Raw genomic sequence first — 25,717 nt, 5'->3', positions numbered from 1 at the left:
AGCGATTCGATATAGCTGCTTGTTTGCAACCTAAAAGCATCGGTGACGGTTTTAAAGGGACGATAGCTCATCTTGCTCACCGTCGTCTCCTCCCGTCTGCTGATCCCGATCGGCGTTCCGTCTGCGATCGGCTTGAACGGATCCCAAAGGTCGCCGCCTCTGACCTGAATGTCTTTGCACTACTATCCCTGAAGTTGCAACAATCCTGCTGTGAATGATCTCAGGAGAGAAATCTGCAAACGCTCCACGTGTTTAGACATGAGATTAAAAGGCACGCAGTGCGTTTCGGCCGTGCCTTCGCCTTCTGAGTTGTTGAAACGTGGTTGCGTGGTTGTAGCTGTGCAGCGAGAACACGGACATGGATGAAGTCTATGATCGGGATTACATCCAAGGAAGTCTCTGGTGTGGAGACCTAAATCTACACAAGGTCCACGACCAGATTCCGAGATTCCCTGGAGTTGCTTTACATCTTCGGCACATCGAACTTGCTATGGATAGAGGTTAAGATGGATTCTATCAAGCACCTAGAAATGCTAGAAGAACGCATCTGGACCCTCTTTGAGGAAGCTGGAAGTCTGGGCATCACTGGACATTCCAAAAGGACAATGAATCCCAAACGGTCCTCAAAGTCCTCCGAAGTTTAGTAACAGTCTGTGACTCGAGTCCCACAGAAAATCTCCGGTGAGGTTCGGAGACGGTGGCTGTTAAACCCAGGAATATTACAGAGGCTGGAGTTTCCCATGAGGAAATATTCCTCAGGAACGCTGCTGGAAGACGGCGTCCGTCTGTGCATGACGTTTGCATTAGTTCATAGCTGCAGAAGATCAATAGACTGACTCAATAAACCTTTTTAAGATGTATTTCTTTTAGATTTTCTTGGTGAAAAATGTTGTGATCGGCTGGGAAATGGGAATTGCTTCCCATTTTATCGCAGTAGAGTTCCTCCGTGCACGCTGGACCCGAGCGGCTCCCGATGACTCATTCGAGCACCTGTGCGGCTCAGTCCATACTTGAGTGGGATCAAACTATTTGCTCGTTCAACAAACACCGGACTCGTTTAAAGGCCAGAATGAAAGTCCCTAAACCTCGCAGAAGCACCTTTTTAGACCCCAACCCGATTCCCCGGCGCTAAAACCAGGTGTGTGACGCCGTCAAAACAGTCAGACGGCTGATCAGGAGTGACTAAGAAAGACGGGAAGGCCGTTTTGTCTCTGCAGCGTCAAAGACTTTGGCCTCAGGGCATGACGCCTTTTGTCCTTATTATTAAATACCCCCAGGTCTCTCACACACACACACACACTTGAGGCACCAGGTCTGTTCTGCTTTATGGATTTACATGTAAGTGTCACGTTTATGAGTGTAAAGAGTGAATATCGGCGGCGCCAGAATACTGCAGCGCGTCCTGCATTTGATGATCCAATCACCCCCCCCCCCCCCCCACATTTGTTATCTGAGAGACGCCGTGTGACCGTTGGACTTTGGGGACGACGTGTTGGCAGCCGCTTTATCAGGAGTGTTGACTTATTCTACACGAGTATTTGTGATTCATTTTTTATCTGGTGCATCCTCAGTCATTCCAAGTTGAAAAATTTTCCTGTTTCACTCACACATTTTATTTTAGCTTTTTTGTCCAGTTTCAAGTTTCAAGTTACGTATTTCAATTTCTAACAAAGTCTTTTTTTTTTTTTTACATTGAATAACCAAGACTTATAAATGACACCGAGGATAGAATGACGCTGTTTATTTATTGATTTATTATTTGTGTTCTGGGATTAGTAAACCAATAAACTTGAAAGGAAACGCGTTGGTTGAAACCCAAGGCGTGCTCTGAACTTGACTCTGAACATTGCAGGTTAATAAATGGTGATCATGATCTGAATGCTTCCAGCCGTGCCGTCACGTACATTTGTGCAATACCAACGATTGATTGCCCCCCCCCCCCACCCCCACCCCCCTCGTTTGACTCTGTGAAGGCCAGTTTTCAGTAGCCAGCCTTTTCACTCGGGTCTCTCATCGACCTGTTGGCCTCTCGGAGCTTTTAGTGCTCATGTGGGATTACATAATCCCTCAGTTTGACTTGGAGTGAAAACTGCTGCCGGTCAGTTTGAACCGTATGACCGTAGCTCTCCTCTCTCTGCTTGTTTTACACCTGAGTGCTTAGAATGAACTTTTAGAGAGGACACATGGTTTTGACAGGGACGCACATGCATGATCGCATTACAAGTCAAACCTTCACACACGGCAAAATATTATAAATATACTTATTCCAAATCCATATTTCCTTTATCAGCTCGAGTGTTTCTTTTCTTTTGCATTTCTGTTACGACATGTACCAACATTCTTGAGGAGCAGCATCTTCTCCTGACTGGGCAAGCGTGGTGTGAAGAAAAGGGGGGGGGGGGCATAGCTCACAGGTTACCTGCTGCACCCCCCCCCTTTCTCCTTGTAGTCTCCTCCCTCTCAGGCAGCCGTACGCTCCTGCGCTCTCCTCCTGCTTGTTCACACACGCTTTTTGACTTCACGCGGCGCACACACCCACCATCTCCTCTGACAGCAGAGAAGGAGAGTCTGGCGTAGGACTCGGCCGGGCGGTGTGTGCGTGTGGTGTTTGTGGATGTGTCAGGTAAAGCAAGAAAGGGGTTGTCTTTGGGGGGGGGTTTATTTCGTGCCAGTCAGACCTAAAAACCCTCCTGTGGCTTGAGGACCCACCGCTCCCCCTTGTGCCGCTGACAACACACTCGACAGGGTGAGTGCTGCTGATTTCTATCACCCTCAATTCCACACTACTTCTCTTGTGTTCTGTGATTTTAGTTTTTTTCTTTTAATGTCCTCTTTATTGATCTTTGTCTCGTTAGTCCTCTGTCCTCAAATCTCTCTCTCTCTCGCTCACTCTCCCTCCCTCATTGTGTGTTATAGTGCACTGTTCCCCCTGGGGAATTAAAATTGGTGTGCATGTGCATGAGACAGGCTTCAACAAGATGAATCAAACATTGTTTTTGCCTTGCCTGAATCTGCACTATTTAAAAAAAAAAAAAAAGAGAGAGAAAGGAAATGGCTCCCATGCATGTTGCAGCTTGTTCTCCTTTTTAATTAATTCTCCTATTGATGTTTGTAATAACCAAATCAAACATCGTTCCCGGTTAAGTGAAATCATCTCTAACCGGAGATGTCTTATTTATTGTGGCGTTAACCCTTAAAGCGCTGCCATTCATGCACTTTATCACCGTGAAGCAACGCAGCCCCTGGACCACGTAGAAACTTATCTGAAGGAGGAAATAAAGAAAATGAGTACCCAAACTGGTGTAAACATGCATCCCAGTTCACACCCCCCCTCTGGGCTTAAGCTTTGGCCTCCATAATTGCCGTAGCTGTGACATCACCGTGTTTTCATGTGCAATAAAGGTGTCGTCCACGCCCTTGCCTCCAGACTCCTGTATATGTTAATCATTCATTCAGCTTTTGTCTCGCTGGAACGGCCTCGTCAATAAATCCGAAGGTCTGAGCGCTGCAGAACAAACGGAACCCGATTGTTAGACTGAAGCAATGAGCAGAAACCGACATGTGTTGTTTGTGAGCGTGTGAATGCACGTAATCTGCACATTACACACACACACACACACACATATGTGCAAGTCACACCATTCCATAGCCCCTGAAAACGTGCACCTCTTGTTTGCTTTTCAAATATCTCAAGGATAACGTTAACCCTGCTTGCAAGCACAAATCTGAAGGAGCCGCCAGGTAAACGCTCCCGGTCTGCTCGCCGCCCGTCTCATCCTCTGATGAGACGTCGGCTTGTACGCCATCATCTCTGTCTGAGAGCAGACAGACTAAACCGTGTGCAGTGTGTGTGTTTCGCCGGCCCAGAGACACACGTGACGGCTGCATACATGTGCTTGATTCATGCCGCCATGGCATGCGATCCCACCTGTGCCATCCCTCGTCTTGAGTTTCACCTGGAGCGTTTACTAAACATGGCGTCCCTCAGATGCAGAAGGAGAAGGAGTCCGTCAGTTCAAGTCCCAGCCCAGACAAAATTTACGTGTGCTAGAGGCTGGAGAGGGGCTAGTTTTACCCTCAGAGCACTGCCGAGGTGCCCTTGAGCAAGGCTCACCGCTTTAGATCCCAGTGCTGCTTTAACTGATACCTCGACGGCCGTAAGTAAACTTTGAACTTCCACTCGTCCAGCGCTGAGCCTTGGCGAGCCAAGGAGAGGAGTGGCAGCTGGTGTTCCCTTTTATGAGTTATGAGATGCTTACGAGACAGCCTGCAGGCGAGGATTAGGGGGAAATGCAGGTACAGACCCACACAGGAACTCAGGCTGAGCAAACCTGGGGTGCAGAATATCTTCTTACTTCTTGTCTCTCACTGTAGTTTTTAACAACTCTTTTCACCCTCATTTTGTGGCTGCCGCCGTGACTCACTTGTCACAGACTAAAATAAATTTCCATCTGACATAAAAAGACCTTTTATCTTTTTATTTTTTTTACTTGCACCAGACATGAAGCCTGTCGAGAGAGGCCTGTTCCTGTGCCTGTCAGTAAACATTGCCTGGCTGTCTTTTTAATCAGTAACTGGTTTAAAAATAGCCAGAATCGTGTGTTCGTCTTCATCCTCTCCGCCAACGCAGCCTGCTGTGTGTACCTGCTGTCAGACACAGCTGCAACAAAGCCGCCGCCTCCGATCACAACCTGCCTCAGATGTGACGCGATGTCTCAGCTTCCTGCCCGGGAAGCCTCTCCTTCTGGCCTCGGCAGCACTCGAACAGACTAAATCAACCCGTGTGCTCCGGTATCTACGTGCATGTGCAGCCGCTGACTCGGCATTGCATTCAAGGCCTTTTGAACTGGGAAAAAAAAAAATGCTTTCAAATATGTGGTGAAAAGTACAAGACCGGTCTCAGTCTTGCTTGTTGTCGAGGAGGTTGCCTTTTTTAAATATTTGATTTGGTTGCTCTGCACAAAGCTCTGTGGAAAGGTGGGGGCGTGCAGGAAACGATTCCATTTCTAATTCAGACGCTATCAGGTTGGGTTGACACTGCTGGATCAGCCGTCGGGATGCGCTCAGATGAGGAGGGAAAACATTCCAGGGTGACAGCGTGAGGCTTTTTGTCATTGCCTCCGGGCAGAATGTGAGAGGTGGAAGAATAAAAGGAGTCACGGAGAGGCGAGATCCGTGCTTGTGCTTGTCTGTGACTCTGACAGGATGGGATGTGTCTAAATTATTTTAGACGCATTAGCCATCATCTCAAAAGGCCAGCAAACGGTCTGCATTAACCAGGAGAATATTATTGACTGTAAAGATTTCAAGGGTTTGTGCATCTTGTTTTGCTTATACCCATTTTCATTACCTCTTCACCTCTTTGCGACGTCTCTCTGTCTGTCTGTCTGTCTGTCTGTCTGTGCTGGAAGTTGCTGTTCAGGTGCATTTGTTGCATTGACATCTTTTCCATCGGCCTCCTCCGCCTCTAATTCATAAGTAATGGCCGTGCAACGGACGGGCCCAGTGGCAGAGCAGACATGCTGGCTGGCTCGGCCTCATCACTGCTGACAAAGGCCACTTATCTTTTGATTTAATGACATTTGCATCGACGAGCATACGTGAAGTGCCTTAAAAGGGACTCTGGACACGGGAAGCATAGCAGGTTTCTGCTGCGTTTATTTACTCTTTTATTATTGAGTCAGGGGGGCCAATATTATCTGGCTCAATAATTAGTAAAAGTATGAGTATTTGGTTCACTACAATACAAATAAATGATATAAGAAACAGGAATTAACAGTAAACGCCTGATTACGACATCTTATTCTTAAAGCTCCGTCAAAGATTTCACCGTTTTGTTTGATTTCACCGTTTTGATGTCATTTTTTCACGAATGTAAAATTACTTTTCAAATTAAATATTTTAGTTTTCTTTCCTGAATGGGATCTGGTTATTTTCTACCTTTTTTGGTACAGTTTGTTTCCGTTCAACATGGATTTGAGGAGATAACATAATTCCTAATTTGTTAAATGAATTTATTTTTGTGATTGTCTAATCTGTGGGGATGCTTCGAAGGTTCTAAATAAGAGGTCCTAATCAAACGATAACCATAATGTGTTGACCTAAAATACAATAATTTAAAGATGAAGAGCAGAGAACCGCTTAAAATAATTGATAAGTAAAGGAACCTAATTTAAGACCATGCGGGACACCACACCAGTACCGGTATGAACCCCTTCCCATCACTGTAAGAGTAAGGACTCTGCTTGGTTGACCTTGTCCCTCTGTCCTCTCTCAGATGACATGGCGTCCTCAGTACCGCAGCTCCAAGTTCCGCCACGTCTTTGGGAAGGCAGCGCCCAAGGAGAGCTGCTTCGATGGCGTGCCAATCACGCGCAGCGTCCAGGACAACAACTTCTGCGCCGTCAACCCACAGTTCCTGGCAGTCATCACCGAGTGCGCCGGGGGAGGGGCCTTCCTGGTCCTGCCCATCCGTCACGTGAGTAACTCCATCGCCATTTTTTAAGCGCGGTCCACGTTTGCCTCAGAATGCGGATCGGTTCAAGGGTCCTCTCGGTCTGGTTGCAGAGAACATATTGATGTTGTCCTTGTTAGGATTGCAGGGTTTGTCTTTGCTCCGGTCTTTGCTCTTTTCCCAGGTGTGCGCACACAGCACACCTGGGAAAAGACAGCCGTGCCCTCAGATTATAAATAGATTGCAGCATTGGAGCCAAAATAATCCCTTGATCAGGAAACCTCCTCCAGGTTATTCACCACAGCCTTGAACACTGCATGCAGTATTTTTCTCCCCTCTGTATTCTCTTATCTCCCCGACTGATCTCATCTTCGATGGAATTACTCAACACTTGCAGACATTATTGATGCATATTATCACATCAGATGCTGTTATCAGAAATGAGTGTTCTCATCAATAATCCCAGTGCTGTTTAGATTTGTAATCCCTCTCTGTACGTCTCCCCTCCGGAGCGATCCATCAAGTTGGAACGCCTCTCCCTTCCTCCTCCCCCTCTGGATTTAAATTGGCATATGAGCCAAGGAATAATATAACTCTTCTTCTTTTTTTTTTTGTTGCTATCAGACGGGGAAAGTGGACCCTCACCATCCCAGAGTATCGGGCCACAGAGGCAACGTGTTGGACATCAAGTGGAACCCCTTCAACGACTACTGCATCGCCTCCTGCTCTGAGGACGCCACGGTTCGTACACGACAAGTGCTGACTCATCATCGTTGTCGCTGCATGTAGCACAAGAACAGTTTGTCCTTATCCGCTGAATTACTGAGTGAAGCTACATGTGACCTCTGTTTGCGTGTCTGCAGGTGAAGGTGTGGGAGATTCCTCCCCGTGGCTTGCAGAAGAACCTGACGGCAGCGTGGAAGGAGCTCCAGGGCCACAGCCGCAGAGTGGGCCTCATTGAGTGGCACCCGACTGCTAACAACGTCCTCTTCAGTACGGGATACGACTACCAGGTGACACAAACACACAGACTGACTTGTTTCTTTACAAGGAGGGAGGCAACAGTAACATAATTAAACATTCTAACACTAGTAGCCCGTTTACTGCAGCTAAGTTATTTATAATAAATCAAAAACAGAATTGGAATCATTCAAATTCCTCATTATTTGACAGATTTAAAGGCAGAGGTCTCTTTAAAATATCTGCTCTTGTTCCTTCCTACATTGTATTTTCTTTCTCTACAAAGCATAGCGCTCTGAGGTCCGTGGAAATAAATCCCCCCCCCCCGCTTTGCCCACGCGGGGAACTCTTTGAATTCCGACGATGCTCGGAACAGTAGCAGCCGGGGAGATGATTTAACTGCCTGGAGAACCGGCTCGGTCGCCTGTTTTCAAAGAAACGATCGCAATGAGTGACCCCCCCCCCCCCCCGAGGCCTCCTCCCGGGCGGGTCATGCCCGTAACAACTCCCCAGGGCATGCGTCCAGGAGCCATCCGAAATAGATGGGATTGACTCATTGATAATAATTCGTGTGATATTTGTTTGCAGGTGATGATCTGGAACCTGGACTGTCCGGAGCAGGTGATCAAGAACCCGGTGCGGACGATCAGCCACCACCCGGACGTTGTCATCTCCATGTCTTTCAACACAGACGGCAGCCTCCTCGCCACCGTCTGCAAGGACAGGAAGGTCCGGCTGATGGAGCCGCGCTCAGGAAACCTACTGCAGGTAACGTTTGCTCGCCTGAGCCGAACTCTACCGACCTCTGGGGCCTACACAAGCTTGCATGGGAGCATAAGGAACATTGAATCTAAGTTTTCCTTGTCAGCGGATTCACCATCCAAATATTTACTGTGTCGTGCGCTTTGTGCAGGACGGCAGCTGCAAGATGCACAAAACCAGCAAGGTTCTGTTCCTGGGTAACTTGAAGATGCTCCTCACAACGGGCGTGTCGCGGTGCAACGACCGGCAGTTGCTTTTGTGGGATCAGGTGAGAGCAGAGGAAGAACGGCGAGAGAAGCGGGCCGTGACGGAGCGCTTTAAATTCATCCGGGAAGGTTTGGGATTCTCTTACATGGTGACGCATACGATCGCTTGGCATCAGGTGGCTGAAACGTGACACCTTTGGGATCATGTGATGACACCTGAGCCTAAATTCATTCAGGGATGGCTGCACTTCAAAAGCCAGGAAGTAAAAAGCTTAAGAGTTTTGATGAATTTTGTCACGTGCTGGATAAATGCTTGTTACAATTTCCTACATCTGAAAGGGAATTCCTTCAACGATACGAAATCAGTCAGTGTGCCTAACCCTGCTCTCACACTCAGTTCTACCATCTAGTGGCCAGATTGGTGGGCAGGTTCAACCTGCTTCAGTTAAAATAAGGCCAGATGACAGTTCAGATTGCCTGAAGGCCCCCCCCCCCCGCTTGTTAATCCTGATGTGTGTTTGCAGGATGACATGTCTGTGCCTTTGTTACAAGAGAACCTCGACGGGTCGTCCGGATTGCTGTTTCCTTTCTACGACCCTGACACACACATGCTTTACATCGCCGGGAAGGTGCGTCTCTAAAATGGTAACCGGTCCACGCATCCATATAGAACATGCTCCAACGAAAGTATTCTCCTGTCTCCGTCAGGGTGACGGAAATATCAGGTACTACGAGATCAGCTCGGAAAAGCCATATATCCACTACCTGACTGAGTACCGCTCCAACCTACCTCAGAAAGGACTGGGTAAGATCAGCGTGCATGCAGCGTGCATGCAGTGTGTTTGCCCCTATTTGAATGTGTAAAGAAAATGATGCTTACTCTACAGAAACTCTGCCTTCGGCCTGTGCTTGTTGTCTTGCACCTGTAAGCAAAGCTGCTGTGCAAGCAAGCCTGCGATATTTGAATAAGGCGTGGCCCGTGTGACGCGACTTGCAGCAAGAGTCGAGAGCCTGCAGAATGACATGCGCTTTGGATTCTGAACTGAAGACAAAGATTTTGTTGTGCTGTCTTGGCTAATTTGAAGTTGACACAAACTGAACGGCAGAAGCGCTTTTTTGTCTTTAGATGCAGCTGAGCTATGACCCCCCCCCACACACACACACACACACACACACTGTTCCACCTGTAGGTAGCTCTATGTAGTACACTGCTAGACTTCAATCAAAATGAAACTTGGTGTTGTAAGAATAAAACTATTTAAATTTTAATTCAGATTAAAAGTTTCAAAATGAGAATTTACAGCTCGTTTTCCTGAACATCTGCTCCAGATCTGCATCTTGCATCCCTGCGATGTCACCTTTTTAGTTCCCCATTATGATATAAACATGAATTATATTTGCATTTGTTAAAGTCATTTAAAATGCAAACCATAATGTGTTTTATTTGTCATTGTGTTTGCCGTCACGCTTTACCTCCTGCTTACATTCTCCGGATCACCTGATCTCTCAGCAGGATAAAACCGATGATCCTCCCGGGGGGGGGGGGGGTAGAAAAAGCAGAAGAAAAAAAAACCCTCATCTGTGTGTCCTTCCTCAGGTGCGATGCCAAAGAGGGGTGTGGATGTGAGTTCCTGCGAGGTGTTCAGGTTCTACAAACTGGTGACAATCAAGAGTCTGGTTGAGCCTCTGTCCATGATCGTTCCCCGCCGGGTGAGGGATCACTTTGCAGCGTGTGATTTGCCGTGTGCAGATGTGCATGCATCTGTCTGAACGTGCGCTGCGTGTGTTTCCAGTCGGACTCGTACCAGGAAGACATCTATCCGATGACGGCTGGGAACAGGCCTGCTCTGACTGCGGAGGAGTGGCTCAGTGGCATCGATAAAGGTCAGAATTAATGTGCATGTATTTGTGCATTGTATGTATTTGTATGTTGTATGTATAATGTCGTGAGACGATTGCTTTTATGCGCAGCTCTTTCTGAGTGGCGTTAATGTTGAGTTCGAGTTTAATGTTCGACTTGTAGCTAATCTCACAATGAGCCGGATTTGAACGTCTCGTCCCCGTCTTCCAGGGCCGGTGCTAATTTCTCTGAAGCCTGGAAGTCAAGTTGCCGAGTCCCCTTACTCGGATGTGAGTAAGGGGCTGGGGAGCCCGCTGGACACTCGCAGGTCTCATAGCAGGCCAGGTTCGCTACAGCTGGGATACTTCCAGAACCAACTGGGAACCAAAGACGGCAAGGGGGACGGCAGCCTCGCCGCAGGCGACAAGAGCTGGACGCCCATCAGCAACGGAGAAGACCTGACACTTTGCTCCCCCCCAAAAACCGAGAATGAGGTACTCAATGATTGTCGCTGTGTGCATCCTTTTATTCCAGTGTACTTTATCATTGCCTTTTAAATATCCCGTTATTTACAACCTAGAAAAAAACTTGATGATAAATTTGATTGAATTCAGTATTATTAATAAAAAAAAAGCAACTCAAACTGGACCTTTAACAACACGCGTCTTCTATCTCGTGTGTGTGTGTGTGTGTGTGTGTGTGTGGCCTACAGCTGCGCATGACGTTCCTCAAGCAGCAGGATGAAATCCGACGGTTGAGGGAGCTCCTCAACCAGAGGGACGTTTGCATCAAGCAGCTGGAGCTGGAGATCAAGAACATCAAAAACTCCCCGTCTCAGAGCTCACTGTAAGGCGTCGCCTTCACCTCCTCGTGCGGACGCTTTACTGTTCAAGCCCCGCCCCCCCCCCCGACTCACCTCGCATCCTTCATCGAGCCGTCAGACTCGCTGCACAGAGGAGATTCGAACCTCTGCCTTTTACTTTCTACCGTTCACACGGGGGCCGCGGCATCTTTGTTCATGCACGTTCACTGGAACACGGAGCCTCTTCCGGCTGTAACGTCTTTGAAAACTCTTTTGCACCTGTTGAACTTCACATGCTTCTTTTGTACGCTTCACGGCTATGCAAGTTTATTGTAATTTTTAGCTTTATTTTTTTTTATCTATCACCTTTAAAGGTTTTTTGTGTCTAACTTGTCGTTTGAACGATGCTGCAGGATAGGCACAGACATTTGATTTTATTATTTTCAATGCTCGAAATTTCAACTACAGTGGCGATGTCTGTGATTTTTTACTGTACGTTTTCTCCAGAATGAACTTAATGGATGACCATACGATGATTCCTGCTGTCTTCTCGCCCCCCTTCCCTTTGAGCCGCGCTGGTTTTTGAATGAATGGAAACTTGTCGAAATCACTGTCGAGCCGATTCAGCAACCGGATGCCATGTAGCAGATTGGATTTTTTTTAAGTTTTGTATTTATTTGGACGAAATACAGTTAGTTAAATACGACTTTGTTAAGAACTTGAATTTACCATTTTAGTTATTGCCGATTCAGCAAGCGATGTTTTTAAAAGGGCTTGATTCAGCTTTGACAGGAACCCGGTTTTACATTCAAACCAGGCAGTTGGTAAAATTCGTCCTATACAATGACAGGATCTCCCTCAGGGAACTTCTGAATGGTTTTAGCCACATTGCAGTTTTATTTTTATTTTTTTTAAACCCTCAATATCCCAGAACCACTATTAGTCTACATAATCAATATTTTGAATCTTATAATTCAAGGCCACTTGTCAAAGTTCTAACGCGTTGATATTGCTTTCTGCTTTTCTCTGACACGGCGCCGTTCCAAACTCGTTTCATCGTGCTCTCGTTTCAGAGATGCAGCATTTCAGAGTTTCACCCCATCCCGCCAAATTCACAGACTTCTGTTCCAACTTTGAGTCCGTCAGCTTCGTTCGCTAGACCTTCAGTCTGCCGACGAATGATTGAATTGAATTGCCGTAATGGACAATAAGTGCACCGCCAGCTGCATCATCAAATGCTTTACATCCTTCTGTCAATCAGTGCAGAGGATAATTTCACTTCAATGTGTATTTGAATTACTAACGGTAAGGGTGAAGCCATTTCTGCATAAATACTTGTCCCTGTAACGAATGTGGCCAATGCAAAATCTTCAGGGAAAGAGAATTAAATGTTCAAACGTGCACGTCTGTAATGTTTCGCCGGAGCAATAACGTGGCCGCAGCGTCTACTGTAGCGTCTACCGGTCGATGTGGTCGGATTGAATAAAGCCATTTCATGAAAGGCTTCTTGTTGGCTTCATCTGAAACTCACGTTTCCTGCTGTTCAATGCGTTGGCTGTCACATCTTTAAGTTAAATATACTACTGTATATCAAAACTGAAATGGTTCCTCTTAGAACTTTTTTTTAACCTCTGACAAAAAAAACGTTCATTCAACTTCAGGAAATGGGAATAATATAATGGAATAGCTCCTCTTTAAAAATAATTCGGAATTCTCTTAACTATCTTGGACTGGATTTACTGGACACAAGTGAACGTTGCATTTTATCTCAATTTCCAAAAAGGTCTTCCAGTGGTAAATCCACTTTTTCCATGTTAAAATTGTTTTTCATCTAGGAAATCTAAATGTATACTTTGATGCTTTTGCTACCTGCTGTTTAGCAGTGCAGATATTTGGATAACAGAACAGCAAGACAGGATCGGAAAAAAAACACACACACAAAATGTTAATGTTTTATTTACAAAGGTTTTTTTTTTGTCATACAGGAAGTAAAAATGTAGCTACAACCTCGATTTGTGTGACAGACGGCCACACTAAAAACCACGGCTCACCGGTTGCACAGCTGCTATAGCAATAATTTTATTGTGTGGGGGGACAAAGGAACAGAAAATAAGAAATAAAGTCAACAAAAATTCAAAATATTAACTCTTTCAGTGCCATCCATTTTCAGCTCATGCTATATGCCGAGTGCCCTATTTCTCAAGCCCCCCAGAATATTTTGTACTCTGACTATGCAAACACTGAAACTGCCAAATGAAAGATTAAAGCCTCTTCTTTCATCAGGAAAGGAACTGCGTTCCTACCACTTTTCATTCTGGAGTTACTGGCCGTTGAAGAGAGCCAGAATTCAATGTCGGGGCTGGCAGTGAATGTTTGGGCTTAGCTTAGATGTCGATGGCATTGAAAGAGTTAAAAGCACAGACCCCCCCCCCCCCCCCCCCAAAAAAAACCCCCAAGAAAGCAGTCCCAACGTCCTGACACGGGAATACATGGAGAGGGATCGACAGTGAAACTGGAATGCTGAGTGGTGGGCTGCCTGAGAACCGTGGAGCTGGGGGGGTGGGGGTGAGGTGATGCTATGGCTCTCGGTTGGGGCGGGGGCAGCTCCACTTGGCCCCACCCACCCAGTACAGTCTTGCCCCGATAAAAAGAGCGTAGAGCTGGAGGGGTTGATTACAAAGGTGGTGCAAGTTGTTGAGGAAAGGAAGTTCTGGTTCTGGTGGGGGTAACTCGGTAGGTCGTTTTTTAGTTTTGCTCTTTAATCATCTTCATCGTCATCGTCGTCATCATCCTCATCTTCTGGCTCTCGCTTTCTTTTCTGGCCTTTGAGAGTTTCTGCTTCTGGGGGGGGGGGGGCAAAGAATAAATCACACATTCCATTATGTGAGCAGAAATATTTATGCGCTTCTTTAACCGGATCGATTCATTCAGCTGCCAAAATGCTATGTACCTTCGTCTTCTTCATCCTCATCCTCATCTTCTTCATCCTGGCCAAGGTCTTCCTCCTTGATTTACAGAAGTAGCGACGTTACGATAGGAACAAAGCATCTCAACTCGACCGGGCCGGAGAAGTCCCGAAAGGCCTTCGTTACCTCGTCTTCTCCGCTGACCTCGTCATCCTCTTCCTCTACATCCTCTTCTCCTTCTGCCTCCTCTTCATCGTCATCCTCCTCGCCATCCTCTTCCTCATCAAAGTCATCTTCCTCCTCTGCAATGCATAGCGGTGAACCCTGAGCACAAATCTTATTCCAGCAATAGAAGAACACGTTCCAAAATACAAGAACGTCAAATTAAACCTCGGTGGAAATAAAAGCTCTAGACAGGTGGCCCCCAGTGAGGATAAATCTTTTCTCGATTTGGCGGCGACTATCGCTGCCTGAAGGACGGCACCTCGATCTCACCCTCGTCTTCGAAATCGTCTGCGCATTCGCCGTCCACCTCTCCGTCGGACTCGGAGGCGTCCCTGTTCTCCACGTCGCCGTCGGACTCGGAGGCGTCCCTGTTCTCCACGTCGCAGCCATCGAGGCAGGTGAGCTGGGGCAGCAGCTTGAACACGCTCTCTCTGTAGTCGTCCTGGTTGGTCACTTCACAGTTGAAAAGGTCCAAGCTCTTCAAAATGTCCAGCTCTTTCTGTCGAACAGAGGCAGACACAAGTGCTGTGAGGAGAGGGGGGGGGTACGATGTGCCAATGTGTGTCTACGAGTCGGGTGACACTTCCTGTTAGGAACAGTGCTTTGAGTCTGGGTGGATAAGGACACTGAGAATAGAGGCTTTTTGTGTTTTTCACATTTACGTTAACAATTTTTAAAACAATATTCTATGTACGTTCATGTAAAACAGAAAAAAAAAACATTTAAATGTGGTGCAGAAAAAGCATACCAACGGTTCCAATGTACTGATTTCTTTCAATTTGTTGCCGCTCAGATTTAAATGCGTGAGGTTTGGTAGTTTCTTTGCTAAAACATCGAGGCCGCCACTGATTCTGTTGTCGCTCAGCGACAGCTGAAAGGCAGAAAGAGGAAATGTTTAACTTAAAACTCGCATTCGGTATTTATGTAAACATGTGAAAGGACTTTATTTATTCGTACCTTTTTGAGTTTTTCTAGTTTGGGCAGGTTGGAGACTGACAACAAGCCGACGTTTATCAAACTGAGAGACTCCAGGTTGACAAAATCATCCGTGAGCCCTTCCACTTTACCATTAGTTCCTCGACAATTGTCAAGGATAAGCTCTCGTACCTGAAACATAGAAAAGTATATATATATAAAAATAAAATAAAAATCACAGTACTGGGACACAACTGAGTTTAAAACAAGCCACATGTATAATAATGGAAATTTATTCAGCTTCATTTTCTAAAACAAACCAGCTGGTAAAATATATAATAATAAAAAAAGTAGTTTAGCAAAAACGAAAATTGACTTTATATACAGAAAGGAATTTTGTATTCTCTCTAAAACATTGGGGGAAACAGGTCTGAAGGCGGAGTTAGCTCGAGTCGGTGAAACACTGGTTGCGCAACTGTGGCACAAAAGCATGGACGAAAGTTATTATCGAACGACCAAGAGCACGATTTCACGCGTAAAGCGGCGTAAAGGAAACGCTGCCTCCGCCTTGAAACACGCTCTACTCCTGCGTGCGTCTATTGTCAAAGCACGGCGGCCACGGGCTCGGATTACCGAGAAGAAACGAAGCGAAGTAGCATCTTCCCGAGGCCTGCTAATCCAGTCACTAATGACAAACGCAATGATTTTCCCCGAGCTAGCTTGCTACGGGCTAGTAGCCATTGCCCCCCTTTTTAAACGCTGCCCCGCAGTCGAGGGAGCAGCGCGAGAGGTCCGTCCGCCCGGCCGCCATTAGCCAAACAGCAGCGGAAGGGATTCCGAACGCAGCCTTAGTAACTATTTTCTTTTCTATTTTGTACAACCAGCTTTAAATTGTGGAAGTGGAATATTCTTTATCGTCGAAGCGAACGACCGGCGTTGCCAGTTTTGACACAAGATACGCGTCGTTTTCAGGGCGGACGGAAATTTAGTGCGAAACAAAGATGGAGACGGTTCCTTTCTCCCAGAGCTTCAAAGACGACAGAATGACAACATGGCGATTCCTGAGACGCAGTTCCTGAGATACGGCTCTCTGAACACTTAAAAAGCAAAGACTGCCGTCTAGAAAAACTAATATTTGTTGATAAGACGTTGTCTAAGCTGATTTCAAGATGGTTAAATGGTTTTATTTCTTGCATGAGACGAGAGGGGGAAACGCCGACGGTCGAGTTTTTGCCTGCCCACGCATCAAGCGTGGCGCTCGGTGTCATTCAAGCGGGATGGGTCGCTCAGAGCTGGGCCAATAATGCATCCGTTTATTTAGCGCACGCCGAGCGAAGCTTTAATAGCAATGGCCGACAAAAAGCAGCTGTCTTTTTGTTTGTTATGAAGTTACATATCGATATATTTGCTGTATTTCGGGGCGATATGGCAATATGGCGGGAACAAATGTACGAAGTTGGGGGGGGGGGCTGCTGTTGAATGGCTAACCCGGAATTGTTTTTGAATAAGTATTCAATGTTTGGACAGTTTTATGCAACGATCGAAATCTGCAGCGTCGCATTTATACACATGTGTAAGCTATTTTAAGAATTTATCTGCTGCACCCCCCCCCCCCCCCCCCCCCCCAACCTAAAACTTCCAAATCGCAACAGTTTTAAACATCCGAGCTCGATTCGAAAGTCGTTTTGTGAGAATATTTCGAGTATCGATAAAGGCTGTGAATGGCTCTTGTATCAAGTGACTTTTTATTTTTTTTTATTTTATTTTTTGTCGCTGCTGAATCTGATCATTCCGTATGAGAACATGCTCGATGCCAGATTTAAATCCACCGGTCGTGTTCGGCGGCTGGCACGTCTAACAACACGCCAGCGAAACATCGCTCCGGTACGAACGACTTTAAGAGTTGTAAATGTGATTTCAGCGCATAAAAGCGCCCCATTTTTCCTTTAGCAGTTACGCTAGCAGCAAACATGGCTCCCAGGCTCTATATAAAATATTAACACTCTTAATGCAAAGACGATGGGAGAACGTTTCTTAATATATCGGCGTAAGAAAAAGAAAGAAAAGAAGTTCACTATTTGTGCTACAGTAAGGGCAGAGTGTGACCGAGGCAGGCTGCGAGGCGGTGAAAGCGCCGCGATAATGCCGTTCAAAGTAACGATTGTATAAAAGCGTTTCGCGTTTTGATGCCCATGCTTTTGTTTTCCGCCCTATTATAAAAGATAAACACAATCTAAAGCCCATCAGGTTCGCCATATAGGTCACTCGCAAAGCCAAAAAAAAAAAAAAAGTAGCAGGCTGGCTAGCATGGCTACCCTGAAAACTAAGGGTTGGTTTTTTAAAAAGCACGACTCACAGTAGACGGTGCCCTGTTTCTGAGCTCCAAGTGGATCCTCTTTTCCATATCCATCTTGTCCTATGAAAGTTAAACTTTTCTCTCTCCGGTTTTGGTGGAATCTTCCGTCCAAAGGCAGAGATGCCCTTAATGGAGGGAGAATAATAGGACTGTGTATGATGAACTGAGCCAAACGCTAAGTTAGTCGGAGCGAGGAGAAACCATAGAGGGGAAACGGGACTGAAACCAAATGGATGCTCAACAGCGCCATCTACGTTCAGAAACGCCCATCGCGCCCCCCCCCCCCCCACAAAGGCATTGCAGTCATGACGCTGGCCGGGCCCAAAACAGTGCTGTGGTGAAATGTATTTCTGCAAGGAAAATACTGTACTATATTAGAAGACAAAAGCCTTTTTGTGTGTAAAAAGAAAAAAAAAACACTGGTGTTAAATGAATCAGAATATTTCTGTGTGGTTTTACCAGTTTAGCTTTAAGCTAGTTGATGATAGTCATGTTGTTGAGGTTGTTCTGCCCAATAAAGTTTTTGACTGAAAAGCAAACCCATGTTTGATTTGTTTAGTTTGTATGTTTAAGAAATTTCACTCAAACCTGTTTCCCTCCAAAGCAAACGCATTACTAATTAATTTATGTATATTTTATGCCCCGTTAATTACGAATGATCACATGTTCATGACAATTTTGAACAATAAACTGAGTTACGGCTGGAAAAAAAATCTTGTGCTTCTGGTTTCTGAATGCTGGTTTCTTTTGGCCATGTTGGACACACTGAGAAAAAGGAGGGCTGTGTTTGATTTTCAGTGAAGAGAGCATTGTACATGCATGTGGGGAGTAGGTCGCTCCCCTCCGACCCCATCCCCCTCGGCTTCCTGAGGCTCGAGACTTCTATTGAAAGGAACTTGTTTTTTATGAATTCAAATATAAATTAGCATTTTTTTAAAAATCTTTCTAAAATTAAGATTAGTGTTTATGCATTATGATTAAAAGGTGAACAAATTCAACTGAGGATCCAGGATGTAGCTAAAGATCTGTGTCCAGGCCAGACTATCCAAATAGTCTGGATTTTGTGCATGTTATATGCTGGCTATTCAATATGAATAATTACACTCACCAGCAGATGGCACTGAATTATCTGCTATGGCCATTCCTCAGGCTTCAGTTTCACTGTTCCAAGGGAAGGGTGTGTGAGTAACGACATTTTCTGTTTATAGCTGTCAAACTTGAATTTATATTAATACACCCATTCTTGGTTTTTGATTTTTGCCACTTACATGTGCAGCCTGCACGCTTTAAACCAGCTTTCCTTTATTGAGACTGTGTGTGATCTCAAATCTAACAATAGAATATTGGTACTGTGTGCTTTGTCCAGTGAGATTATAAATCTTGTCATTTTAATGGCTTTGAAAGACGGTGTTTTTTTATTTGACAATAATTGAGTTGAAATTCCCACTCTCAGCTTAGAAATGGTGCTAATCGCTAGAAGCTGCATCGGTACAGACAGGAATGAAATATAAACATTTGCTCTGCCGGCCAGCTTCTCTCCCCGAGTAGCTGAAACGCAGGAATAACTATAACTCAATGTGCTGTGAGAAGATTGAGAACACACCCCGTGCCTAGCAGCTCTCCGTCTGTGAGATAAGACGGGTATGTCCCAGCTCCGAGACAGGATTTCTTATTTCATTTAACAGCTTTTTACCATGTTAAGTATGTTATAACACATTAGAAAAAAGAATATTAGAAAAAAATCTGTTTTTTTGTATTTATTATGCAGAAATATCATGAAGATGTTTGGAAAATGTCTTTCATATTCAACATTTAGATTAACACTGACTATTTTGTGACCACCAACACCATTCTTTTTTTTTGGGAGGGCGGGTTTGTTCTCCCTCTCGCTGCTGTACTAACTTGTCCAGCTTTACAAATATGATAAGCCCAAACTCCAGCACTGTGGTAATGGTTAACCGGATAATTCACTTAGGGGTGGGAATTAGAAAGCAGTCAGATGTTATTCCCTCGTCTTTTCTGTGCCGGCCCGCCGTCAATGAGCTGAATTCATTCATAGCAGCACTCAGAATGGAGGAGCTGCTGCAAGAGGAGGAACAAGAGGTGGAATATAAAAATCCAAATGAGGACCAAGGTCGGCTTTTCAATATTTCTTATTTAATTTTTGCCTTCATGACTTTTCATAAATCTAAACTATGGGTTGAATGAAATACTCATTCATTTGTGATACTGTGCCTTTTTCTTTTTGTATCTTAAGCAAACTCAGAGTGGAATCTTGTCGTCACACTATAAGCTGTAGCTACTCCCCAAGAGTGGAAATATTTGCTTCCAAAACCTTCCGGGGTCTTTGAAGTCTCTTGACCTGCCATTATTCATGTCATGTGAATAAATTCTGTTTAATTTTTTTTCATTTCTACCGCCGTTAAATGTTGCTATTTTTCTGAAAATGTTTCTGTGGGTTTTTTCTAGGTGGGATCCGTCGACGACTCAGGGACAGGGATCTCCTGAGAAAGAGAAAGGCCGAAGCAGAAGAGAAGGAAACTAACCAGTGGGTTTTTGGGTAAATGTATAGAACATGAGTTTACATATTACATACAGATTGAGGATATTGGTCAGGAAGATTTAGGAAAGCTTTATTACCAATGTTTGTACAATAAAATACTGTGAAAACATTATCAGCTGCTTATCTCTGCTCTGCTTTATATTGAATGTGAAGCAAGAGAAAAACCAAAGGTTGCTCTGATGTTTCTATTGACGCCCGAGATCCAGGTCATGGACTTTGTACTATTAGCTTTACAAAAGTCTCAAAATAAGCCAATAGCAATGTCTGCCTTTACTGACGTCGATTGAAATGGCTTTGTGCTCTTTCAGGGTGGAGATTCCGCGAAAAAGGCCAAGAGTTCAGAATAGGAGTGGCACCAAAAAGAGGGGGCGACCCAGGAAGACTGAACCCACACCAGAGATAACTGTCATTCAGGAGGAGCCTGCGGTAGCGCCGGTGTCTGACTCCCCAGAGGTTATCGCTGCTCCACCAACCTTCTTGCCTGCTACAGAATCACAACCGCCATCTGTCCTCACTGCCCCTCCTCCTCTGCCAGTTTTTGAATCTGTCCAAAACCCCATCTTTGCTTCTTCAGTCACTCCTCCACCGTCAGTGAACCCAACTCCAGCCCTGTTTTCACCCTCAATCTCTGCTCCAGCTGCCATCAAAGATCTAGACATTGCTCCAGTCCCTGTTCGGGACTTGGTTCCAGCTTTCGATCCAGCTCCAGATGCTGTTCCAGTTGCCAACTTGACCCAAGTGCCTGTTCTTGTTGCACCTCCTGCTCCCCACGACGCCTCTTGTCAGGTAGGAGCCCTGTATGAAGAGTCTGCAAGCAGGGAGGCTCTTAACCAGGCCATGATTGAGGACTTGAGTCAAGATGAAGAGGCAGACATTTTGCTATCTGAAGAAAAAGGAGCCGCTGATGGTAATAAGGAGGAAATTAACATGATAGAATGGTGTGAAAATTCTGAAACCTGATCCCTTGCCTGATATAAGGTGTTATAACTAACTTTATCCTGTCTCTTTTAGATTTGAGTGAGATGTCATCGTTCAGTGTACCCGAGCAAAACAAAATGTCAGTTCCCACCTTGTCCTCGCTGCCACCTTCACGAGAATATCTCCCAGGAAATTAATTATAATTCTCTAAAATGTTCCAATACTGCCTCGTTCATGAACATAAATACAAGACTACATCATTTTGTTACAGTTTGTATCGATTTTTCTGGTTACCAGCTTGTTGGTTGAAGAGAATAAAAATGTTTAGCATTTATTTTTTGACATATGTATGAATGCAACCAAACCTGTATGCGTATTTATTGTGGTTTGTGGTTTCTCTTTTTGGTTTTGCATTTAGTAATGCAGTTACATAAATAAATAAATAAATAAAAACAGCAATTTGCCTGATTTCATCTAAAACAAAAATATATATAAATCAATAGCAATTCTATAATTTAATCATGGGTCTCTTTGATTGAATTTTTTTTTACAATTCTTTTCATTTAATAAAATTTGCTTCCCACATCTAATGAATGGTGTTGTTATTACCTTGGTTATCACAGACTAACTACCGGTACTTGAAAATGTCCCATAATTTACAAAATATAATTTAAAAATACTTAAGGCATATTTCGCATATTTCCAAAGAAGCGTTCTACATTTTAAATAAAGTATAACAAAGTCAACAACTTGCTGCAAATCCTCACATCGAGTTCCTCAGGCTGCGCTCGCGCGCTCGCTTGTCATGTGACGCTCCCTAACCGGAAGTCAAGCATATGCTTCCGCATCCGGGAACTCACGCGTTTTGTCAGCGAGTTTGTTTAGCAACGAGCTAAAATACGGTTCTTTTTTGTCTGCCTTTATAGCAGTAAGATGAGTCCTCTGTGTGACTGCGGCAGTGAACGGGTTAATAAACTAAATCAGCAGGTTTCTGTGATGAGAAGAGAAATCAAGAACCTGAGGTACGTTCGCTACGAAAGACGCATCAGAACGCATTTATATTTATAGTCATCGTCTTGATCCGCGTTGGATCTTCCCCCCCCGTGACTTGTATTAGCTTTGGTATGACCCCCGCTGGTTTTCACCCCCCCCTTCCACAGGCAGATGTTGGACAATGCAACCAGAGCTCACCGCAAACACATGATATCCATCCAGTCTGCTGTGTCCAAGGTCGGACACTGGGGACCCGACCAAGAGCAGACAACGCTGCCTCCTCTAGTGTCATCACAGGCTGTGCTGGAAAAAGGTCCTTCACCGTTATGAGGCCTCCTCAGTAGAAATGAAGATAAATTCCCACCTACAGAGTAAAAACAGTATTTATTGTTCAGTTTATACCGCATCACAAGAGAAAATACCTTATTCACTGTCCCAAATGTGCTGAACATGAATGGTAAAGTGAGTGATGACAGTCCATGTCTGTATGTGCTGTGTTTTACAAGAGATGGAAGAAAGTGTTATTTTTAAATGATCTGAAAATGAGGTAGACAAGCGAATCTGTTTGTGTGTTTCCAGGAAACATTCGGACAGCCCCTATTGGTTACATCAGTTCCTGTTTTTCTGTGAAGAACGGTACCCCCAGACAGCCGTCCGTTTGTGGCCCCTCAAGAGCACAACTGTGCATCCAGCAGAGCGTCTTCAATAACCCTGAACATGCGCTGGTGGGCCTGGAGCACTACTCGCATGTCTGGTAGGTCATGCATGTCTTAATCGGTGGTTCGGGGTCGGTATCGGCCTAAATATTTGAATTAAAAAAAAGCCTAATTGCTGTATTCCAAGTAGTATGTGTGGAAAATGACAAAAATTGATTCATGGGTTGTTTGGTTGTTGGTTCAATATGCAGAATGCTGCTTTTTTTAATCTATTGAAACCTACCTTTTATTGCTAAAATGAGAACCCTTTCACAGAATTAATTTCACTGTTTAGCACACAGTTTAATTCCATACCTCCACAGGGTCATTTTTCTCTTCCACAAAAATGGACACTTGAGTTACAAAGCCAAAGTAAAGCCTCCCAGACTGGATGGTCACCGAGTCGGTGTGTACTCGACACGCAGCCCACACCGCCCGAATGCCCTGGGCCTAACTTTAGCTCGCCTCGATGAAATTGTAGGTGAGTCACAATACTGTAGAAAGTAAGTACAATGTGGCTGTGTTTAAATGCTCTATTAGAGTCTGCATTCATTTACGACATCGTCTGTCTTTGGCCAGCATAATTCTGAATGTCCAGCTCGAACGTTTAGCCTCAACCATTGAATCTGCTTGACAGAAACAAATGTTTTCCCACCTTTATTTTCTAGGTGATACAATACATCTGTCAGACATTGACATGATCGACGGCACCCCAGTCCTAGACATCAAACCTTACATCCCAGAGTACGACTCCCCACAAACCAGGAGGAGCAGAGCCTCGGAGCCTTTTGACTCAAACACAGAGCAGCAAAAGGCGACTTCTGTGGCCCAAAATGGCACAGCGGCCATGTTGGACCTCCGAGAGGACTCAGAAACAGATGGTCAGTCAGATCTTCACAGCAAACGAACTGATGCCAATGATGTGGGGAGTCTCCTGTCAAAAGGAGAAACTGGTATTCCAACAGCACGTCCGTCTGAGATCAGCGCTCCTTATTCGCTCCCCAAGCACTTCCACAGTGTGCTGCACGAGGCTAAAGCTTATGTGGCCCAAGCTGACGTTTTCCAGGTGAATTGTGAGAGTCGAGATCAAGTTTCAGATTCTGACAAAACTGAAAAATCAGAGTCCATAATGCACCGCCCTTGCTATGGAAAGGAGGCCTACAGCACCATTGCTGATTGGATAAATGCTCCTCCTGTGGGAAGCCTGGAGGTGCGCTTCACCCCACAGGCTCAGAGGGAATTGGCGGAATTCCTTCCCGCAGACATGCCAGGTGAGTCAGACAGATGCTGGGCCTTTGTCCACAAGAGGGCGCTGTTAGGAAATATGAATATAAAAACATGCCAAATGACAAAACAGTCATTCATAGGAGAGCTGCTACTTGTCTCGCAGGATTCTCTCAGAGTGGCAGACCAAGGTTCAAGTTTCTGCGCAGTCCAGAGGAGGCCGCCGCTGCCATCACAGGGGTGCTTTCAGCAGACCCACGGTCCGTCTACAGGAGGACGCGCTGCAGAGACAGGCTTTTCTTCTTTACCCTGGACACAGCCGACGTCACCTGCTGGTTCGGACAAGGCTTTGTTGAAGTGCTGCAGGTCCGAGCAGTTGAGCCACATATTGCTTCAGTCTGACGGACTTTCCCAGTCAACGTTTTGCAGATTTAAAAAACAACTGATTTACGATGTTTACCTTTGCTGGTGGTGTCAGATATATCTTTGTGGAATATCAAATGAAATCTTAAAGAGATGAAAGAAGCATAAAGAGTGAAACTATTTTATTTGCTTTGATTTGCAGATTTATTACGACTCGAGACAAATGAACAGAAGAAGGGTTGTTGATGTTTACAAACTCTGTAGATGACGCAAAAAATAAGGGAAGGGTTAATTTTATGTTAAGTTTCAAAAAATAAAGAAATAAAGTTGTCTAGCCGCACGAGAAAAACATTGTTCAAGGTGTTATTTACTAAGAATTTAGTGTAGTGACATTCATTTCCTGTTGGTGGTAGTGGTGCGCTTTACGCGCCTCGTCAGCCCATTGTGCGAACAAATAAACGAAGAAGAAGAATGAACCAATAGCTGAGCTGATGCTTGTGTTTTGAATGAACCGCGGTAGGGTTGATGGCTGCGGAGCGTTTTGGTTTGTTTATCGCGTTATCCGTCGTTTTACTGCGCTGGTTAAGCCTCGAAGGTACATTTACTTACTCTGTATGCATTTACGGGTCGTTTCACAGAATCCGTATTTTGGTGAATTTAATATTTCCGTTAGTTGACTGTGGCATGTACATGCACTCAAATTAACCTAGCTAACTTTCCGTAGCTAACGACGTCTAACATTATCCTAGCATCATTTTCCTGCCTGCGAACTAATTAATATTATTTGTTAGAACACATGTTGTACTTTATTTCGTATAGCCGTATACATTAATATAGAAGTTTGATATTGTTCGTTCGCGTTTATGAGTACGTACGTAGGTTTGTCGTACGTAACTGTCAATAGTCGTGACGTAAGCCATTACCTTCTAGCTAAATAGCTCGACTTTTATCTGGAAACTAGCTTAACATTAGGGACTGTCTGTCATATATTTTCCTAATATTAAATAACACATAATTTTGGCATCAGTTGCAGCTGTTGGTAGGGTTTCTAGTATTCCAGATTGATGTCCTCCAAGAAGTTGAGTTCCGGTGGGGAACGCTTGGTAAGATCCTTGTTGTCCTATTTTCAGTGTGTGTTGTTAAATTCTGACTGGACAAATGAATAATATTATTTTTGATTGATAGCCTTTGACCAGATGTGGGGAGCATACCCCTCTGAGATGTCTGGAGAATGACATTTTATACCTGTCATCGAGGCTGAAGCCAAAATCGCTCCTCAGTGCAGAAGCTGTGAAAATGACAAAGGTGGGTTTATAGTAATATTTTTGAAATATTCGAATAATTTGAAATTCATTGTTGACCTTTTAAACTTCATGCCTTGTAATCAACAGGAGGATGCGCCTCCGTGTGACCCAGAAGCTCACTCAGAATCCCCTCCACCCACCACAGTGATACAAACCAGTGATGTGAGAGATCCAGAGACGCCTGCTGACCAGGTCATCTGCCGTCTCCGGCCTAACGACGGCGTACAAACC

General features: G+C 45.0%; 3 protein-coding genes across 3 annotated transcripts; 2 read left to right on the top strand and 1 right to left on the bottom strand.

Moving 5' to 3' along the window:
• The first annotated feature begins 6,277 nt into the window (after positions 1–6,277).
• LOC137914620 (coronin-2B-like) lies at positions 6,278–11,072 on the top strand. The gene is made up of 11 exons (XM_068758137.1): positions 6,278–6,478; positions 7,079–7,195; positions 7,318–7,467; positions 8,003–8,182; positions 8,328–8,444; positions 8,907–9,011; positions 9,091–9,187; positions 9,980–10,092; positions 10,176–10,266; positions 10,454–10,716; positions 10,935–11,072. Exons 1-11 carry the CDS (start codon positions 6,278–6,280, stop codon positions 11,070–11,072), a joined length of 1,572 nt encoding a protein of 523 aa, XP_068614238.1.
• A 2,407-nt stretch (positions 11,073–13,479) lies between these two features.
• LOC137914621 (acidic leucine-rich nuclear phosphoprotein 32 family member B-like) lies at positions 13,480–18,043 on the bottom strand. The gene is made up of 7 exons (XM_068758138.1): positions 17,427–18,043; positions 15,113–15,262; positions 14,904–15,026; positions 14,426–14,654; positions 14,117–14,232; positions 13,975–14,029; positions 13,480–13,865 (listed from the first exon to the last, which is right to left on the bottom strand). Exons 1-7 carry the CDS (start codon positions 17,478–17,480, stop codon positions 13,783–13,785), a joined length of 810 nt encoding a protein of 269 aa, XP_068614239.1. The 5' UTR covers positions 17,481–18,043; the 3' UTR covers positions 13,480–13,782.
• A 3,797-nt stretch (positions 18,044–21,840) lies between these two features.
• On the top strand, positions 21,841–24,615 carry LOC137914622 (tRNA (adenine(37)-N6)-methyltransferase-like). Its single transcript, XM_068758140.1, has 6 exons — positions 21,841–21,929; positions 22,068–22,213; positions 22,480–22,654; positions 22,919–23,076; positions 23,264–23,866; positions 23,986–24,615. Exons 1-6 carry the CDS (start codon positions 21,841–21,843, stop codon positions 24,219–24,221), a joined length of 1,407 nt encoding a protein of 468 aa, XP_068614241.1. The 3' UTR covers positions 24,222–24,615.
• Positions 24,616–25,717: the final 1,102 nt, after the last annotated feature.

Source organism: Brachionichthys hirsutus, unplaced genomic scaffold (genome assembly GCF_040956055.1).
Source record: "Brachionichthys hirsutus isolate HB-005 unplaced genomic scaffold, CSIRO-AGI_Bhir_v1 contig_257, whole genome shotgun sequence".
NCBI lineage: Eukaryota > Metazoa > Chordata > Actinopteri > Lophiiformes > Brachionichthyidae > Brachionichthys > Brachionichthys hirsutus.
Note: the sequence above shows the minus strand (reverse complement) of the source record. Positions and strands in the feature narration are given on the sequence as shown.

Excerpts from the sequence above, each read along its gene's own strand:
- LOC137914622 (XM_068758140.1), top strand. The coding sequence starts at position 21,841 with ATGAGTCCTCTGTGTGACTGCGGCAGTGAACGGGTTAATAAACTAAAT. Across the intron at positions 22,214-22,479 it reads ACAGGCTGTGCTGGAAAAAG|GAAACATTCGGACAGCCCCT; the intron begins GTCCTTCACCGT and ends GTGTGTTTCCAG. Across the intron at positions 23,077-23,263 it reads TCGCCTCGATGAAATTGTAG|GTGATACAATACATCTGTCA; the intron begins GTGAGTCACAAT and ends TTTATTTTCTAG.
- LOC137914621 (XM_068758138.1), bottom strand. The coding sequence starts at position 17,480 with ATGGATATGGAAAAGAGGATCCACTTGGAGCTCAGAAACAGGGCACCG. Across the intron at positions 15,263-17,426 it reads GAAACAGGGCACCGTCTACT|GTACGAGAGCTTATCCTTGA; the intron begins GTGAGTCGTGCT and ends TCTATGTTTCAG. Across the intron at positions 14,655-14,903 it reads TCAGTACATTGGAACCGTTG|AAAGAGCTGGACATTTTGAA; the intron begins GTATGCTTTTTC and ends TCTGTTCGACAG.
- LOC137914620 (XM_068758137.1), top strand. The coding sequence starts at position 6,278 with ATGACATGGCGTCCTCAGTACCGCAGCTCCAAGTTCCGCCACGTCTTT. Across the intron at positions 7,468-8,002 it reads GTACGGGATACGACTACCAG|GTGATGATCTGGAACCTGGA; the intron begins GTGACACAAACA and ends ATTTGTTTGCAG. Across the intron at positions 9,188-9,979 it reads CCTACCTCAGAAAGGACTGG|GTGCGATGCCAAAGAGGGGT; the intron begins GTAAGATCAGCG and ends GTCCTTCCTCAG.